At 36.2% G+C, this 21407-nt stretch overlaps 2 protein-coding genes across 2 annotated transcripts in view; both read right to left on the reverse strand.

Moving 5' to 3' along the window:
* itga3a (integrin, alpha 3a) overlaps window positions 1-6687 on the reverse strand; it is a 45432-nt gene extending 38745 nt beyond the window's left edge. Inside the window, exon 1 of the mRNA XM_051106050.1 lies at window positions 6354-6687. Within this exon, the coding sequence (XP_050962007.1) occupies window positions 6354-6547 (194 nt within the window). The 5' untranslated portion in view covers window positions 6548-6687. The remainder of the gene's footprint in view (window positions 1-6353) is intronic.
* A 10484-nt stretch (window positions 6688-17171) lies between these two features.
* cdk5r1a (cyclin-dependent kinase 5, regulatory subunit 1a (p35)) overlaps window positions 17172-21407 on the reverse strand; it is a 6273-nt gene continuing 2037 nt past the window's right edge. The window contains exon 2 of the mRNA XM_051101336.1: window positions 17172-21407. This exon is cut by the window's right edge and continues 556 nt beyond it. Coding sequence (XP_050957293.1) covers window positions 21004-21407 — 404 coding nt within the window. The 3' untranslated portion in view covers window positions 17172-21003.

A 21407-nucleotide genomic window follows, 5' to 3' on the forward strand; every position in this document is an offset into this window, starting at 1 on the left:
ATGGGGGAGCAATCGGTTCCCCATCTACCGTAGCCTACGTTTTCGCTGCGTTCACCCCTCATCACACCACTGTTTCCTCCAGCGAAAATGAAGCACACAAACGCATACTTTATAAAACGATCATGTTACCATTTTCATTTGAAAATGTCAATAGTTTTTAGTGCATGTGGCAAAGAGGTTTGCATACTTCAGCTAAGGAAAGACACTTGTACTAGAAATGCAAAAAGTACAATTGTGTATTTGTACAGTAAACAGGTGCGTGTGTGCGATTACAAAGACTTGTATTTGGCTTATTCAGTACTTAAATGTTATACCTATCTATAGCACACAGTGGAATATTGCAAAAACTATAGTATACCACCCCTATTAGTCAAACATTTTTTATTTTATTTATTTATTTATTTATTTGTTATTATACCCTCATTGGGGGCTGAGCCCCCCTAAAATGAAAATCCTAGAATCGCTCCTGGGTTCACCATTTGGGGGCAACCAGTGAACCCATGAATCTCTGAGATCGCCCCCTAGTGGCAAAGCATTTAAAACAGTGTCTATGGTTTTTACCTGATCTCAGATCAGTTTTATAATTTGCAGACATTGTTAATTAGACATTTGTGTGCCTTGAAAAGACAAGGAGTAGTTAACAGCCTTTTATTGGCCTGTTTAGCCAAGCTCTCCATAAAACAAAACAGAGCAAGCCCTGCAAATTAATGAAAGAACACATATACAGACACTCTATATTTAATTGCACTTAACCCTCTGGGGTCTGAGGTGATTTAAGGGGCTTCTTTCCATGGATTCAAGATAAAAAAAAAATTATTTTACTTATTTTACTGAAAATCAGTGAAGAATAACATTTGCTGTTGGTACAGTGCTCTCAGAAGTTTGAAGAGAAAATCAGCAAGATTCATCTGCGGTGCAGGTATCAGATCACTAAAAAACAAAAAACAAAAAACATCTGTATGTTAATATCAGAAGAATCTGTATATAACGATCTTGTAGTCACATATTCACGCATACTTTGTACTATGTAAAAAAAGACATTTTATATCTGAGAAACAAATTATGGTTTAGCACCTTATAAAACTCTATTTGGGAACAGAGTATTAATAATAAACATGATCTAGACATACTTCGACTCGTAGCATTCATCATGCTACAGTGTACACTCATATTACTTTTATATGGTAATTTGTTTTATATTATATAGAACATGAAAACTTTATCGCGTCGTAAGAAATTTAGATACAATGAGCTATCATGTTCAAAATGTTTCACTCGATTTCAAACATTTTAGCCAGGAATCATAGTTCAGGAAAAACCAAGCTAGTAAATGTGTTCAAGCTTATGTCAAAATAAAACGTTAACTAATGCAAAAAAGAAACATCACTTACTCGTCAGACTGATCTCTTCCTCCGGATCAGCCGCGCGTCGCGTTGTTCTTCATCTGAGGTGAATTCTGTGTTGTTCCTCTCAGCGCGTCGTCTTTTTTCTGAAGGTAAATTCTGCTATTCCTCTCAGCGCGTCTTCTTCCAGAAACGAACAGTAGCCGAGATAAACTTGATGAATCGTCAAGCTTTGTTTACGATGATGCGGGTGCTAACATGCTGCGCCTCGCACGTGGCTATTTATCATATCAAAAGCAAAAGCAGCTCGTGGGCGTGATCACATTAAAAATAATTAGCTCTGAGGGAAAAACTAGGCATCACGTTGGTTTCATACGGATTACTTTAGCACAGAATATTTGTTTTTGATAAGACTTGATTTATTTAAAAGTAGAGATATCAAGCTTTCTATAGATATATCTCTGTGAGTGTGCTCAAATAAAAATATACACTTAATGGTTTCTAATGATGTATAACACTTATTTTTGTGACCAAAATCGACAGAGTATTTTTAGTGTCTTTTGCACTGATCTTAAAAAACGTGAGCTGATCACGCCGGCGTGACCGTCGACCCCAGGGAGTTAATATACACTTTCTATAAAACATTAGCAATGGGTCTGTAAAAGCTGTTTTCATGCCTGTTTTGGTACTTATCATTCATTTTTAAAGGTCATTTACAGAGACATCAACGCTATAATATGATTGGTTATCAAGGCACACATGACCCAAGTTGACTGTTACACTTTCTCCAATGGTAGATTCGTGGGCCCAATAACATCAGTGTGAATCATTTTGCAAAGCAATTGGTTAAATTCATTCAAAGCTTCAATAAGTTTAGTTTCCCCCATCACTACAGGCAACACTAGAGGAATACAAAAACAGTCCATCCAAGTTAAAGCACACTGCTTTTTGCTTCAAATTTTGAAATTATACAATCAAATTTAGATTAAAAACCTCTCATGCTACATGTATGTAGCATCTTTGTTTGGGTCGTGATTAAAATGCAGTGGTTGCCTGCAAAGGCTTAGTTTGTTTATATAAAAAAAAAAAATCTTTTATTTGTGTTATTTATTGATTTGATTTGGGGTTGGTTTTAGAATTTCAATTAGTTTTTTGTCTAAGCGATAATAAAAGGACACCTTTTAACTTTCTTAAATCGTAAAAAAATTATGAGAAAATCGTATTGTGAAATCAATTTCATGAACTGTATAGCGTCGTAAGTTGAGTGAATCGTTATGCTCATCATCACGTTGGCTTTAAATATTTACTGTAGTTGTTCAGACGGTATTTGGATGGCAGCCGTGAGAATTTCAGCTTGTGGCTTTACAGAGAATTTGAGAATGACAAGAAGTTGTCTGTGGTCATGAGGACCTGAAAACATTCAGCACAGCAGCAGCACTAAAGAGCCACTTCTGCTGCTCTAGCTAACGCCATCACCGGAAGGAAGCAGGTTATTAGTCTATGAGAGCATGTGAGACAAATGACCAAAGATCAAGACATGGAAAGAGTCAGCCAAACACAGGACGTCCTTGTGTGCCACTGAGCCAGTCCTTTATGTGTTCGACAAGATGATGAATGTCTAGCCAGTCCAATTAATATCATCACGACTGATCTTGTTTCTCAAATTGTCAGCACAGATAAGATCAGAAGAACCTCTGAACAGTTTACGAGCACATAAATCAGAAATCAAGAGCAGGGATGTTTTTTCTCAATATGAAATATTACAAATTAAAACCCTTAATACAAAAACACAGAGGGTTCTGCACACATTCCAAATTGCCACCAACCATAAAAATGCAGGGAAGCAGACAAATTCAGTGCTCTTCCTCTGAGGTTCAATGACAGGCAATCAGGAAGTCACAAGAAAATGCATAACGACTCCTCTAGGACAATGACAAGGGCAGACACAAACGCCAAATCGTTTTTTCCTTCGTTTGAACTTAGCTGCATTTAACATGACAAACAGCAAACATTTACACCACTCTGTTTTTAAGAGCATAACATTCACAGACCACAAAGGGAAATGGGCCAGTCCAGACACCACTGCTCTTGTGTGGTATAGTTTCCTACATCTGTTAACAATGAGTAGACATGTCTTATGATTCATTTAGTCTGCTTTATGTAGACTCCATTCATTCAATGCCTGCAGTGTGTCCTATACGGTCAAATCAAAGTATTATCAAATCAATGAGAATTTCATTATCTCCATTGTGATTGAAGAAACTGCACATTAACCTTGCCGTAGACAGATTTGTGGTGGTTTCATTGTGTATATAGCTTTAGGCCTTTGTACATATAAGTCAGTAACGTTTTGTGGTTTTTAACATGTTTATGAAATTGTGGCTCCATCTTATGCAAAGGACTAAATTGTAAAGTCAGCCATATGGCTGTCAACAATTAACATGCTTCAGCAATACCTCAGTCTTAAATAAACACCAAGTATTTTGCCACACATCACTATTTTGCACTGTTACAGTCACATTTATTGGTTTAGCTGCTCAAATGCTATTTTCAATTTAAAAGTTGGGCTGTATGTTGCGAAGGGCATTATATGCATCTGTAATCAAAGAAAACACTCTGGGAGAGTCAATGCAGTTACGCGGCTGGCTTTCGTTGTGAAATCTGTGGAATTCTAATTTCCTGGGGAGATGGAAAAAGCATTGTGTGCAAACCAGTATCTACCTGCGCTATTTTGCAAACTCACGATTTTCTGCAAAGCTGGTGTTTTTCTACTGCTCCCACTGAGTATCTTTGAAAGGATTTTATGTCCTGCTACAAATTTAATTTATAGGTGTTAGACTGCAGATAATATGATATTGTTGTTGAGCTCGGTCTTCTTGCATACTACTAACTCACTCTGTACTAGTTATTGCCTTATGAGGCGGGTGATACAGGTCTCATGGCACTCATAAGCTCCAATTCATTTAGTGAGAATCATAAATAAGTGAACCACAAAGCAAAATCTACAGCTTCAGTCATGAGCAAATGGGTCTCCGGGGAACTTACTGACTATTGTAAATGATTAGTTAGTTTATGGAGATATTTCACTGCAGCAGTGGTCAATGTGTATAGCTCAGAAGGCCTTAACCAACAGTTATTGTGCTTTGTTTATTTAGTTACTATGCCCATTTCACAGCTGTTATTTCTGGCTCTTTGTGCAGCTGTACTCATTAGGATTTATAGTCATCACCTTCAGTATGGAATCACAAAATACACGTCAAAAATATATTTGAGCAACAGTGTTTGAGAACAAAGAAGGCGACATTTGGTGTAGCAACCCTAATGTTATAAAACATTAGACAAGCGGGGGCATGACCTGCCCAGCCCTAAGTCACAGTAACGGGCGGTCTTATCACTGTCTCATATCCTCTTGTGAAATGGAACCTTCATGTTAATCATTTACCTAATCAAGTTAATTCAGTGCCACAAAACAGAGGCGAGAAGATGATGAGAGCATGTCAAAAAGTTTGAGTAAAACATTCGGATATGAACAATGACAAACATATGCTCTAAAAAATACTGGGTTAAAAACAACCCAGTGCGGGGTAAAATATGGACAAACCCGGCAGTTGGGTTAAATGTTTAACCCGGCCCTCTGGGTAGTTTTATTTAACTCAAACTAGTGTTTAAAAATGACTATATTTCTTGTTTAAAATGAACTCACAATAGATAGGTAATTAATTTTCATTAATATGTTCAATAAATGAAAAGTTAAATAAATAATAATTAAATAAACATTTTTAAAAATTGCCTATTAATAAATGTTCACCTTTTGATTATTGTTATGCTTCTAGTAATTGTGTCTGATTTTTAATTTTCAACCTAATTTGGGTTCATTTTAAGCAACAAATGTAGTAGTTTTTAAACAATAGTTGAGTTAAATAAAAAAATAAATTAAAAGGTGTCTTACACTGGTGCCATTTTTACATTAAGGATCTACTTCTACCTGATTATTTTTGTTTGTGTGGCCTAATATAGTTAGGTTAAATTAAATGCAGATAAATTATATTTTTAATATTTTTAATCTAATATTTTTGTTTTAGATGTTACAACATGATTTCAACAACAATTTCTACAAAGTGTTTCTATAAATAAATACTCATTTAATAACTTGTCAAATACCATCCTTGCTATATTTTAATTACTATTTTAATTTAATTTACTTTTACACAATTAATTACTATTTTAAAAACGTTTAAATTATTTATATATGACTTATGTATTTTTATTTTTACAAATATTATGATTTTTCAGTCACGGACATCAATACATTTTCTTAGTGTTTCTTATTTCCCCTATGCAATTTAATTTTTTTAAAAGGTTGAAATATATCATATTTTACAGAAAATCTTGACACAAGTCATGATGAGGGTCTAAAGGGTCTGGTTTAAGCTTTTGGTCACATGACAACAAAATGGCTTCCTGCATGGTGGTTACTCCTAACTTTGATTTGGTGATCAATAGATTATTTTAATGTCTTAATGTCTTTACTGCTTTGTTTACAATAATATTAATAATTAACGAACAAAAAGGCTGTTTTATGTTTTATTTAATGTACTGTGTTTTTAATTTATTTAATTTATTTTTTATTTATGTATTTGTTCAAAAAGCTCTGGATAATTACATCACCTAATTTCTTTCCTTTCTTTCTGTCTTTCTTTCTTTTTTATATACAATATCAAAATGACTTTCAATTCGAAAAAAACCGAAAACGTTCATCATAAAGAAACATGCATTCAGGTATAATAATATGAAGTGATATTTGTGATGTACAGATATTGTTCTTGTATAGCTAAACAGATCAGAACAAAAAATAGGCGTCGTCGACCTATTTAAAGTAACTACTTTATAAAACAACATTAAAGCAAAGATAAAACGCTCAACAGGTGCACAACCGTGAGAACATTTTGTCCTCCTCATGACATTTCACCTAGGGTCAGGTAATAACACATTAAAAATATATATACTTACAGGTGTCGTTTCTCTTTTACGACCTGCTCGTGTAGTGCAACAGAAAGTCCAAACAAACTGCCAGCTGTTTTTCCCTCTTTGACGACTGGAAACCTCACATCCAAGTTGAACGCTTGACAGCAGCGAGCGGCGCTCAGCACGAACACCAAGACAACCGTGTGTTTAGAAAGTGCTTGCCGGTGAAATACATTCATTTTTTTTTAATAGTCGCTCCAATGTTTTTGTTAGGCGAGACAGAAAACGAGAGCGGAGGAAGATGACTCTGTCAGGGTCTGAACAGGAGCGGATTTGTCAGACGCTGTGAACTGATTGTTCATATTCGTCATTCTTCCGGGGTGTTCGCGCCAGTCATCGGTGAAAACCTGACTGGAGGGCATTGAAATACACAGTGCGCGGGTACCTTGACAGAGGACGGACTTACACATGCTAGCCAACGCTCACACTTGCATTCTGTTATAACGTCTAGAAAAGGGCTTTTCAAACTTTTCAATATCGTCCCCTGAGGGAAGCATTCATGAAATGTTCAGGCAGCTGTATGTTTTCATAGATAAGACACATTTGTACAGCACTCTAAATAAAGGTGCTTTAAAAGGTTCTTCACAGCGATGCCATAGAAGAACCATTTTTGTATCCGCAAAGAACCATTCAGTCAAAGGTTCTTTAAAGAACCATCTCTTTCTTGCCTTTTTATAATCTGAAGAACCTTCACAAAGGTTCTTTAGATGTTAAAGGTTCTTTATGGAATCATTTAGACAAAAAAAGTTTCTTCTATGGCATTGTGATGCACCTTTATTTTTAAGAGAGAGAGAGAGTTTTGTTTTTGACATTTTAGGACACAAATTTGTATAATCACATGGGTATGACATAGGTATTACAAGGAGAGGGTGAAATATGAGGACATTCTGAGTGTCCCCCCCCCCTGGTGAAAAAAACAGCATATGCTGGTAGGTATGTTTTGATGCTGGGTTGCTGTTTAGGTATGTTTTGATGCTGGTTTAAGCTGGTAGCATAAACCAGCTAAAGACCAGCTTAAACCAGCATCAAAACATAGCTACCAGCATATGCTGTTTTTTTCACCAGGGCCCATAATTCAAAAGGATTACAAACCAAACAGAATATTTTTTTAAGAAAGTAAAAATGCATAATGCATAAAAATGCATAAAATAAATATAGCTTTTTTTATTGTCATTATACTAAAAACAATAATGAATAATCTTCTGCAAACTATTTACTTTGCCTTAAATTGACAGTGTATCCTATTATTGTAGCTACTACCCAGATAGCACGCATACGTCTGCAAGATGTCTGTTAAAGATCTTTTGATCTGGAAAGCATCTGCTGTGTACAAACATCTGACGTCTTAAAGACATCTAATGGACGTCTTTTAATAACTAATAGAAAACGTCCAATAGACATATTGCAGATATTACATCTTGCAGATATAAATGCAGATGTCAAATAGACGTAAGCAAGAACGACATGTCAAAATACGAACTATTCTTGAAAGAATTCACATTTGGAGGAAGGAGAGGAGGACTAATTATTTATTCATTCATTTATTACTTTATACTCTATAGTTAAGATTAAGATTAAAAACATATCATTGCCTTTGTTTTGTCTCAAGATTGACACCGGTACTGTTTTTTAAGCACGTTTATAAAAACTGATTAAACGTCCTAATTGAACTATGGCCTAATCCTGGCTAAGTCTGTGAAGCCCTGTCTGTGAAGCTAGGCCAATATCTCACTTACATCTCTCAAAAGTGAGATGATCATGATCAGATTCATCTCTAATCTAAATCTAATATCAGTAAATTGCTTTGAGTGTCTATGTGAGCTGAATACCACACAACGTTTAGCTGTAAAACACCAAACTGCTTATATTTCCCTTCTGGAAATTTGCACCATAAACTATTTTAGAAAAAGTGTAAGTTTTTATACGATTCACATTGTACAAATTCAAATCAGCACCTTGTAAAATAGATGGGTTCCATCTGATCTTTAACTGTTAAACCATCTTTCAACAGCAACAAACCGGCTACCAGCAGTGTACAACATGGTAGCTGTTCAACCAGTTTAGACCAGTTTGCTGGATTTTCCAGCAAGATTTATCAGCTTCTGTTGATCCTCATGCAAAATAAATGACTAATTATCTCCATTTTGATTACTCTTTTGAATAATACAACAGATGTGACAACAGACAACAGATCAAAGCCTATGTATCCCATTAGCCTCCAAAATAGTTGGTAGAGAAGTGAAACCATCCTAAATTGTGACTAAATTGCAATAAATCAGTAAAACAATCTCAATGCTGCAAATATGCAGCTACTTAGATGTAGAGTCTCACTTAGAGTCCCAAAGAGGGTCAGAAAGGGAGCCATAGGTTCCTGAGTTTCCCTCATTGTTCATGTAGCCATTCAGAGTTATCAGCCCTCCACATTCGCTCACATATTCTCTCCAGCATGCTCCAGGCTACTGACCTAATGAGACCAATGCACATGTGTCCTGAAAGTCTATGACATTTGCACTTTTTTAAAAAATCCTCCATAGCCTGTGGCTGCTCCCTTGCCCTCTATTTGGATTCCTTCAAGCTAAACAACACATGCTGCCATTGAGGTATAGACCTCTTATTAAAAAATGAGGCCCTCAGCTTGCATTTCATGCATAAAATATCGATTTGAGTTACAATTCCACCTGTATATTATCTTGAGTCTATTAAAACATACAAAACAACAAGGCCCAGCAACAAGACAAACACTGGAGCTAATGATGCATGCTTTTAAAACACTCCTTCATGAAGCTTTGAATCCTTAAAGGGGTCATCGGATGCCCATTTTCCACAAGTTGATATGATTCTTCAGGGTCTTAATGAAAAGTCTATAATATACTTTGGTTAAAAATTCTCAATGGTTGTGTAAAACAACGCCTCTGCAAAAATCATCTCATTCTGGTTGAGGCTGCTTTGAATGCAAATGAGCTCTGCTCGCCCGCCCCTCTCTTCTCTCTGTGGAGAGACGAGTCTGTTTACTTTAGCCGCATTTAGTCGCGTTTAGCCGCTAAACTTGCTAACTAGCACATTATTAGGAAAGTGATCACAAAGATTCATAAAAAAACCCTTATACTCACTTCTGCTGTAAGTGAAGCTGGATCATGAATGATTTGCGCAAACATAGATGGATATATGTAGATCGGGAGGTGCATTCCCTTCACAAACAAATATAATCCACTGCATCTTCAGCAGCTCAGATGTCGGGAGTAAATGACGACCACTACATTCGTTATTACATCCAGCAACACAACACCTCAATCGCTCAATCTGAGATATTCTTGTCTAATTTACATCCCTGCTCCGGCGTCAAAACAAAGAGGGCGGACTGTTACAGCTGATCTGAGGTAAGACGCTCATGTCAATCAACTATTGTGGGAGTGGCCTCTGTGGGTGTGACGCCACAACGACAAGTATCTGAGAATGGCTCGATTTGAAAAAGGGAATATTATTTTTACAGAATAATTAAAACAGATTTTTATCATTATAGGGTAGATTTGTACATACACTGCCAACACACATTAATGTTCAAACTACACGTAACTAGTGAACTTAGCATCCGATGACCCCTTTAACAAATCTTTCATTTTGATCAAGTAGCATAGTGTAAAGCAATTTTGAATTAAACAAATATTACAGTAATGAAATTAGAATTAGTGTGTCCTGTTGTAGAACGTTGTATCCAAAAGGAAGCCAGATGGTTTACTATTTCCAATAAAAATTCTAGTGAAAACACTTAAATTGCCCACAACCCATTGCATGTTGGACGCAAATTCAATTTGAACTACAAACCCTGGCTAAGCGACAGTGTGGTTGTAATTATGATGAAGTAGTATGTCCCAAAGCTTGCCTCTTCTGCTACACACTGAAAAGTATGTACTTTCAGAGCATAGTATATAGGTGTACTGGGACACAGCAATGGAGTAATTTCTCTACATTCTGAGTCACAGATGGCACCAACTGCATATGAAAAAAGCAGTGTCCTTGTGTTTCAAACAGGATAAATCATGGCCTCTATGTTGAAGGGTTGTTTCAAACCGAAATGTTCAGAACTGGCCACTTCAAAGTGCCCTTCGGAATGAAACATTTTGAAGGATATGACTCATGGACACTTAGCTCCCTTGATTTTTAGCGCAAGTTTAATTGTCTGACAACAGACCCTCCTTAACTGGCTTGGAAAGATGACCAAGAAACATTTTTGGTCCCCTGCACCCTTCAAAGCTCTCACTCTGGAGGACAAGCCCTTCGAAGTGATTAGAAAATCAAGATGAGCACTTCAGAAAGGAACACAGTGTGAGATACGAGACACATGAAAGCAGAGTCGGTTTCAATTACTCAAATGAGAGGATGGATATACAGTGGTTAAAGGATGATGGTGAATTTTAGGAAATATCAGGCTGTTAAATGTCACAATTTACCCTTTGCTGGGAGTTTGATTGACAGGTGATCAGACTAATCATAATGCAGAATCTGCCATTTTGTTCGACAAACAAACCAGACAGGAGAGTAGATTAACGTTGTTACACATGAACTTGAAAAATGGTGTTCATTGACACCTTTCCGTGATTGAAACTAGATATCTTCTGATGTTCATTTATGTTTATTTCGTTGTAACTAGTAAAGAGGAAGATATCGGTTTACGTGCCGCTTGAATCTATCATGACACATTAAAGCGCCACAAAACGGTATGTATTATAGTTTTTTTAATTTCTTAAAAAATTACAAAATTTGAAAGCTGAGACTTTGTTTAATACATAAAGTAACCTGCTCTGTCTTGTCTGTCGGTGTGTAGTTTTTTTTCTTTGCTCCACAATATTTTCACCACATGAGAACATGATGTGTAGCATGAGAGCACCATGGCTTATCGGACATAACAACAGTAACAAAGGGGCGGGTCTATGCGAATGGTCCACAGAAAAGTATTCCAAAGAACCGTATAATGCAAACACTAACATGAAAAAACACTAAAAAGGATCATTTTTTTCCTGCTATAATTATTTGCAATATTTTGTCATGTGTGGAAAAAAAGCTTGACATTAAGTGCTCATGTGAAAACTTCTTGTCTGTTAACCTCGCTAAAATGTAACACCCCACCATGTCGACACAAAGTAATTTGATTCAGTGGGTTTTCTTTCTTCTTGGGTGTCCTCAGGATACACAGTCAGCGATTAGAATCAGAACATGTAAAGGCCGCTTGATTCACTCACTTGTCCCAGCATGTGAGATTGCATAGCACTTGGAAGCATGTTTTTGTACATGCCAGATGTGCTCTGATATTTTGTCTCTGAGTCTGGTCTGGTCTTGAGTGTAAATCTCAGATAATGTACCTGCTTTTAAAAGTTTTTTACTTGTTTTTTTTGTCATGAAGAGATGAATGCAGATCTAGTATATAAGAAACATGTTATTCAAAATTCCTTTATCTCAAGGAATCCTTGAGATAAAGGATATAATCTTAAATATAAATTTAGTACCTAAAAATATAGGTGGTAAATTTGAGTTTGTAACAGAATAACTAGATACTACTGCTTTACATTATTTTAGAAGATAAACACTTTGAACACTAAGATTCACTAACATTGAATCTAACATTGATCACTTGAAGACTAACATTAAAGGTATAGTTTACCCAAAAAAAAGTGTATATGACTTTCTTCTTTCAGACGAATACAATCAGAGTTATATTTTAAAAAGTCCTGGCTCTTCCAAGCTTTATAATAGCAGTGAATGGCTGTTGAGATTTTTAAGCAAAATAAAGTGCATCCATCCATCATGAAAAGTACTCCACGTGGCTCTGGCAGGTTAATAAAGGCCTTCTGAAGTGAATCGATGGGTTTGTGTAAGAAAAATATCCATTTTAAAACTTCATAAACTGTAATCTCTAGCTTTCACTAACTGTTGTACGTGCGTTCACGACAGTGGCGTTCCAGCGGATGTAGGACTTAAGCAAGCGTAAGCTCCGATCAGAATATGCTCGCAAGAACCAAGTTTTGTTTACAGCAAAGGTAAACCAGTCTCCTCTTGGCTTATATCGAAGTCCTCCGACATATTTCCTTACAAAACCTTGTTTTGTACTTTTAATTCATGACCAGTGTTTTGTTTTGCTCTCTCCTCTGCACTTCTGTGTTCGCTACTGTTGAAGCAAGCTAGAGATTCACTTAAGAAGGCTTGTATTAACCTACTTGAGCCATGCGGAGTACTTTTTATGATGGATTGATGCACTTTATTTTGCGTCAAAACTTGAACACCCATTCACTGCCATTATAAAGCTTGTAAGAACCAGGGCATTTTTTTAAAGGGGTCATCGGATGCTAAGTTCACTTTTTCATGTTGTTTGAACATTAATGTGTGTTGTCAGTGTATGTGCAAATCTACCCTATAATGATAAAAATCCATGCAGTGGTTTTTAATTAATCTGTAAAAATAATATCCCCTTTTTCAAATCGAGCCGTTCTCAGATGCCTGTCGGTGTGCCGTCACACCCACAGAGGCCGCTCCCACGATAGTTGATTGACATGAGCTCTTACCTCAGACCAGCTGTCACAGTCCAGTAACTTTCCTTATTTCGATGCCGAAGCAGGGATGTAAGTTAGACAAGAATATCTCTGATTGAGCGATTGAGGTGTTGTGTTGCTGGATGTAATAATGAACATAGTGGTCGTCATTTACTCCCGACATCTGAGCCGCTGAACATGCAGTGGATTACATTTGTTGGGGGAATGCGCCTCCTGATCTACATATATCCGTCTATGTTTGCATGAATCATTCATGATCCAGCTTTACTTACAGCAGAAGTGTGTATGAGCGTTTTTTTATGAATCTTTGCGATCGCCTTTCCTTATAACGTGGTAGTTAGGAAGTTTAGCGGCTAAATGTGGCTAAAGTAAACAAGATCGTCTTTCCACCGGGAGAAGAGAGGGGCGGGGCGAGCAGAGCTCATTTGCATTTAAAGGAACAACCCCCTAGAATGAGATGATTTTTGCTGAGCTCTTTTTGACGAGGTAAAAAGGGTGTTGTTTTACAAAACCATTGAGAATTTTTAATCAAAGTATATTAGAGACTTTTCATTAAGACCCTAAAGAATCATATCATATCAACTTGTGGAAAATGGGCATCCGATGACCCCTTTAAATATAACTCCAATTGTATTCATCTGAAAGAAGAAAGTCATATACATCTAGGTTGAGTAAATCATGGGGTGATTTTCATTTTGAACTATTTTGTTTATTTCAGCGTTTCATTGTTTTCATGAGCCTGTGTTATGAGTGTTAATTTAAAGGGATGAAACTGACAGTAACAGTAAACCATAAAAATGAGAACCCTAGTATGAAAAACACATCATATCGTAATAAAGAAAGATTAAACCAGATTTAGACAGGACACATTCAGAGTGCGGCTAGATCAAGCAATGGCATCAGAATAAAGCTAAACATTTCTATGACATTCTCATAAATGTTTGATGAATTGAGTTTGTCATTTCTTAAATGACAACACAATTAAACTTTGCTATGGCTTAATCTAGCCTACTTTCAGTGATGTTTTAACATTTCATCATTCTGGCAGAAACAAAAGAAAATCAAAGTACAACTTGAATGCAGTGATAAAGGATGCTGTTTGTCTGCAGTAAAGGCGCAGACAGAGTGTGTCACATTCAAGGTTTTGTGATATCGATCTGTCTAACTCTAAATTACCGTCAGAGAAAGTTGAATAAACAATATTGGGAACTCAGAGAAACAGACCACAGCCTGAATTACAGTGAACTGTGAAAACGACTTCCTCATTTTCATCTGTTTTACACCTCATCTGTTTCCTCTTGACAATCTAGTGCTGCTGGATAATTGTGTTGACAGTCTGGTGATCAGTTATTATTTTGTGTGTGGCTGAAAAAGGACAATTGTACCAAGCGTTTAGCATGTTCATTTTAATAACCGAAGTTGTTTTTAAGATACTAACAGAATAATCAGGACAGAATAATTAGAAAATGTTAATTACAGACAATATTACCGAGCCCTAAAGTCTTCTGCAGCGACACACATTTTTTGCCAGTAATTTATCGGTTCAATAATTCAAAAGAGACTACAGCACTGAGTAATAATGAGTAATATTCTTTCATTATGTGAGCTCGGTTTTCCATAAATCTCTCCAAAAGCAGCTCTACATGCAACAGACTTTCATCTTCTCAGAGACTGTATCTGTCTCACTGACACCACATAGACAGACTCAGAGTTTAAATCTAAATACAGTGTCATCGATTGTTAGACTGAGGCAGATTTGACAATGAAGGTTCATTATATGTTATTATACAGCTATATTACATTCTAGCAAAGAGATATGTTAAGTCATTTCTGATTATTTGAGGCATACCTTGTCTACCAGTGTGAGAAAAACACTGCAGATAAATGTGAAGTCTTCCATTGGGGCCACCGCTGCTGAACCCGTGCAGTTTGGGTGCCACCTGCTGGCCACTCAATGCACTCTACAGAAACCGGTCAACAATGTTTAACGCCCTTATTTTTTAAATAGAGATACAGCCATATTATATAAACATAATTCTTATTGCCTAATAGAATGCAATTACCACATGCAAACCTTTTTTTTTTTTTTTTTTTGCTTTCAAAGTTAATAAGTTGGCCATATGTCCGGTGTAGCGTGTGCAGTGGCTGTGCTGTGTCTGCAGTGACAGTTATTGCTCTGTGGCAGTCTGTTGTGCGTCTCTTTGATGTGGCTGCAGTTCCATCTGTGTTCTGCAGTGTGCACATGGTAGGAATATTCAGGAACAGCTGGCTGTTTTAACAGCTGGCTTACAGTGCCCATGATTTTAAATGGGTATTCTCCTAACAGAGACTTGGTCAACCTGTCACAGTGCTTCCTCTGCCTGTTTAATGTAGCTTGCATGCTTATAAACAGACTACTGATGTTTTTTTGACAGTGATAGCTGATATATGGTAAAGCCCAGAGCAATGGCGTCAATAAATAAATGTGAACTGAAATCAATATTTCTCTTTTGACAGTCGTGTGAATTCTGGATTCTTGATATTTCTTTAATGTTTTCTTTATTAATCTTTATTCATTTATTACCAATTTTGAAATCGACTGCAGCCACAATCTCCCTGACATCAAAATAAAGAAAAATGTTTAATTAAATTGATATACAATTTAAAAGATTTTGATGTTTAATATCATATGAAGAGTTCAGATGCAAAACCAACTAAAAGCCATCTCAGTCAAAAATGAGATAATGATAGTGAGTGAATATTATAAATCTATCAAATACTTTTACTTCCAACACGCTAAATTCCAGCCTCAGCCCAATCAGAAGTACCAGTACTTACATAGAAACCTATACAAAGTAGCCAGAAAGAAATGCTCATTTTAAAGACATACATCAGATGGATTTAGAGGCTTTTGCATCTGAACTCTTCATATATTAAACAGTGATAGGCCTATTTAAGGACCAATCAGATGCAGAACAAAGTTTTGGGAGACAAATTCAGCATACTGCTGAATTTTAAGACAACACATCTACCTTGTGTTATTTAGATAAAGCCATTTTTGGATAATCGCTTTGGATGAAACTAACATTTTTAGTTATTTTAGTTATAGTTTCAGTTTTATTGATTTGGTTATTTGCTTTGTCATTTTTATCAGTTCAGCTTCAACTTATTTCAGTTAACTGACAAGGTAATATTTCTTATTTACGTTAAGTTTTCATATGTATAATTTATACTTTATTTTAGCTGTATTTCAGTTAACAAAAAAAAAAAAAAAAAAAAAAGTTTTAGCTAACTATAGTGTTTTCACAACGCTTCAACAGTTGTGCCAACATATTGGCCACACTGAATGTAAACAATGCCACTGAACCGAACGAAATTTAAATATTTTGCTGATCATTGCTGTTCAAAATGGTCAATTATTGTCATGTTTTGGGCTGTACTAATCGGTCGGACCGGGAAAAACATTTGGAGTACTATAGACTGCCAAAAGTTATAACAAATAAAAAAAAACTGTCTGAAGACCAAAAGGCATTTGTGGTTGGCCCAACTGAACCAGGATTTCCAGGGTAAGAATATTGACAATATTTATGTTTGTTCTTATCATCAGGTAGGTGAAATATTAGCCTAATATCTTAATGTACACTGTGTCAACAGTATTTGATGTTTCCAGCTAAGCCACAGAGCACTCTTATGATCCTTACTGTACATACTTAGCAATTTAGACAGTTTTTAAGTGACTAAAATACATTTAAGGCCGTTTTGCACATGCAATTACCGCGAATTCCTACTTCATTTCTAACGGAAGAAAGATGGCAGGTAGCAGAACGGAGGCGGCGCTGAAAGCGTCATGCACAAAAATAAATACTGATATGAAAGCTCAAGCTGCTTTACTCAATCTGTGAAATATTGTCCAGCAGATGGCAGTGTGCTGCATTGTGATGTCCATGTTGAGTTGCGTAATACTGCAGTTGCCCCTCATTACTAGTCAATGAGGTGCACATGCTTATGTCTTATATGTGTAATGTACGGTGACGCTGAATTCATAAAGAAAATCAAAATATATATAGGAGAACAGTTAATAAAAATGAAATAAAATGCATTTAAATTACTGAAACTAAAAATACTGAAATAAAAATTACCACTAAAGCTATATAGAAATAAAATATAAATAAAAATGTATGCATGTACATATGTTCGTGTGTGTGTGTGTGAGAGAGAGAGAGATAAAAAGTATATAGTAAGCATTTGTATACAAAATAAAAAAAACAAGACACATAATCAATGTTTTTGCTTGCAAATGCACATTTTTATATAAAGTAGATAGAAGAATTGACCAAAGTCATTGCACAAACTCACATTCATACACACCCATATACTGTAACAGATTGCTTCTTTAAATATATTAGTTACATCTCATTTTTGTTTCATTTTGATCAACAAAGTTCACACAACGTGAAACATAAAGAAAAGAGAAAATCATATTTGAGTCTTTTGTTGCTATACAGTTTTTTTTTTTCTGTTGAAGAATGTTACATCAACCACAAAGATTGTATAAAACATAATAACACAATTTTGCCTCTTTCATTATCTATGACAAGAACAGAGTTGCTGTAATTAATGGCCTTTCTGTTATCATCACATCCAGAATCCCGTTCTACCAATGGAGCCATTTTTGTTGTAGCATCAATGCACGTACAGTCTTTTTGCCCTATATGTACAAAACTTCACTACATTCAGCTAACCAATGAGAAAGGTCTTGTTATGGGTAAAATGTGATATCTGCATTAATAGCACCATAAGTGTTTTATCAGAATGAGGCCAGACACAAAATATGGGGGATAAATGTAAAAGCACTATCAGCAAATGATCAGAAATATGTAAATAGCCATGTGCTGAAATGACAAAAGACAAATATATGGATTTAAAGACTGTGGTCTGTTAGCTTTTGTCAGTCATTGATCTTTAAAACTTCAAATGTGCATATTGCTAAACGTAGTGCAATCAGGTCACAGACGACCTGCCATCTGAGTTGATTTGATCAGTTTTTGTGTGCTACAGATAATTCATCTCAGTGTCTTACAAGTCATCAGTATCTCAATCATTTGCATATTGAAAAGCTGCTGTACTTCTATAGAGGCCTCTTAAGACTTAAACGGCCCTTTGCAAATGTTAATATTACATCTGTGAACTGCTTTAAAGTCCCTCTTTCATCACCTTTAACTTGAGAGCGCTTGTCACATACTGAAGCTTGAATAACGAGCGAACAATGTATCGAAAAATACTTGTGAAAATCTCTCGTTCACAGGAACGAGTGCACCTCGTTCTCAGAATGATTACTGATTACATCACTTCATCAGCAACCCATCTATTATTAACACTGGATTGCAATGTGTATCAAATTATAGAAGTAAATCAACTGTGCTCTCAAAATTGTTAATACTCAATCTCAGATATGTGAGAGAGCATTAAAAAGCGGAAGAGAAGAAGGCAAAATGAACATTTAAAATTTTTGTAAGTGCTTTTAACAGGCTGACTTAAAAGTATAAAATAACCTTTTCTGATTTAAATGCATGTAACCTTTGCACTATTATGTTTTGCATTGTTTCCTGTATTTGATATAGGGCTTTTGTGTATTTAAAATAACTAGGGTTTGTTTTTATGTATGCATAATTATGAAAATAGTGTTCTGGACCTATAATGGACTGAAAGCAATGGCGATTTTCTAATAATATAAGCAATTTTTCCTTTCTTTTTTAACAAAATATTTGTGACACTGTATGTCTCCTCCTCAAGTCTTTCTATAATGTTCCTTCTCCCCCTTGCTCTTTCAAAAATACTCCTTTCCTAATGAGAAGGCTACAAAAACTTAGTGTACTTCTAGCTGACTTTTATGGCACATTATTTTTGGAACGCCGTCCAAAAAGTACATCATACAAAAATTGTGACCATCAAATCATAAACAAAGATCTTTTAAAAAGTGTGTGGTTGGTCAAAGAAGCATGCATTGACACCCGTATAAGAACATACAGTACTTGCTGTTGGAAATACGTAAAATATCTACTTCTCCATTTGTTTGTTCTCTATTCAGTTCTTTTCACGATGACAAAAGGTAGGAAAAGACGTCTCCTTCTCAAGGTGAAAGATTCTGTTCTGTTGGAAGCGGTGCGGTTGTTTCTTCATCACAAATCGTGAAGATTTTAGCTCATAAAGCATCATAAACTTCCTTAATATAGAATGTCTTTAACAACAACAACTGATGTATGTTTGGAAAGACCACCTCATCAAATGGCCTTGAACCTGCAGCAGTTTACGACCCAGACCTTCTTTAAAGGCCACTAAGATATGCTAAACAAACATAACATGTTGAAAACGTGATGCCATGCAAGAGCAGCAGTTCATGGTCCTCGTATATCGCTTCATCAATGTTGTAAGATTTTTGTGAATGTAGAAATTGCAGAAGGTCAAACTAGAGTCTTTGGTTTGTAGAATTTTGAAAGTGTTGCTATCTTGGCTCTCGTTTTCAAACGACTCAGTCTGTTGTAAGAATACAGCACAAGCTGAGCTTTCAGATTAACGCCGTCAAGTCTTCATTGTGAGTCAAGAAGCATTTTTATTGGGAGTCCTAAAGACTGCTGCTCATGTTTGTGTATGGATGGAATCACTTGGAAAGGTCAACATGCTGCACGGTCGGTAGATCCCGCAGTTGGTTCGTTGACCTCAGGAACGCCACACGACCATTCAATGAACACCTTGTTGGCTGGCAAGGTGTCGTCCTGCATCTTGGTCAGATTTTAAAGGAATAGTTCACTAAAAAATGAAACTTTGCTCAACATTTACTCACCCTTTGGGCATCCAATATGTAGATGAGTTTGTTCATCAGAACAGACTTGGAGAAAATTAACATTACATCACTTGCTCACTAATAAATCAACTGAAGTGAATGGGTGCCATCAGAATGAGAGTCCCAACAGCTGATAAAAACATCACAGTAATCCACACGACTACAGTTCATCAATTAATGTCTTGTGAAGAGAAACGCTTAATGTTTGTAATGTTTGTAAGACGTTTTAACTTTAAACTGTCATTTCTAGCCAAACTATGAGTCCATAATCCATAATAACGCTTCCTCCAGTGGAATGCCCATCTCCTGTTGTCCTCTCACATCAAAATCCACCAAAATCTTTGTTTAAAATCATTTTGAACAGCTTTCACTTGTAAATGGTGGTTTATCTGTGTTATTTTTCTCTCCTGATCACTGATAAAAACAATAATAAACGGATAGAGGACTCATATTTTAGATGGAAGTCTTAATGATGAATTTGTTTCTTACAAACGCATAGCTTTTCGCTTCACAAGACATTAACTGTTGAACCTGAGTTTTGTGGATTGCTGTGATGTTTTTATCAGCCGTTTGGGCTTTCATTCTGATGGCACCCATTCAGAGGATCCATTGGTGAGCAAGTCATGTAATGTTGCATTTCTCCGAATCTGTTGTGATGAAGAAACAAACTCATTTCATCTTGGATGGCCTAAAGATGAGTAAAAGTGTACAAATTTGTGAGCCTGGACCACAAAACCAGTCGTAAGTAGCAAGGGTATATATGTAGCAATAGCCAACAATTTTAAAATTATTCAAAATTATTATTTATTTTGTAAATTTCCTACTGTAAATATATCAAAACTTAATTTTTGATTAGTAATATGCATTGCTAAGAATGTAATTTGGACAACTTTAAAGGCAATTTTCTCAATATTTTGATATATATTTTTTTTTAATCAGATTCCAGACATTCAAACAGTTGTATCTCAGCCAAATATTGTCCTATCCTAACAAACCATACATCAATGGAAATCTCAATTTAAAAAAAAAAACCCTTATGACTGGTTTTGTGGTTTTTGATCCAGGGTCACATTTTAATTTGTAGGTGAACTATTCCTTAGAATGGCCGATCTAGCATTCATTGCTACAAATAAGCTTCAAAACTATGCTTTGAAGCTTTTTAATACTAATAATGACACTAAAGTTTTGTTTTGTTTTTTTGTTTTTTTTGTAAAAAGAAACAATGTTTTTTTTTGTGCACAGACCTTTTATGCACATTTTTCTTTTCTTGAACTTATCGATCCAGGCCTATAAGCAGCCGGCTCTCCTGCTCCATTTGACTTTCGTTTTTCAGGTCAGCAAAAACCTGTGTGAAGTAGTGCGGGTCAGAGTTAAGCTGGAGCATTTTGCTGCTCATGCGGTTGATGATCGCCAGACTGCGATTCCAGAAGGCATCCTTATCCGTCTCCACCAGGAAGGGCTTGAGCGGGTACGAAATCTCATTTCCCATATAGGAGTAGGACAGATAAAGGCAAGTGAGCAGCTCGGCCTGTAGCTCGCGCTCACTGGACACCTCGGCCGAAATGACCTCGCGGCAGAGCATGTAGAGGAAGACCACGTTAGCCGGGGTGATGAAGCCCTGGTCCTGCCAGCCCTGCAACAGGAGGGACCGGTCCACGCTGCGCAGCCACAGAACGG

This window comes from Labeo rohita, chromosome 3 (genome assembly GCF_022985175.1).
Source record: "Labeo rohita strain BAU-BD-2019 chromosome 3, IGBB_LRoh.1.0, whole genome shotgun sequence".
NCBI classification, from domain to species: domain Eukaryota; kingdom Metazoa; phylum Chordata; class Actinopteri; order Cypriniformes; family Cyprinidae; genus Labeo; species Labeo rohita.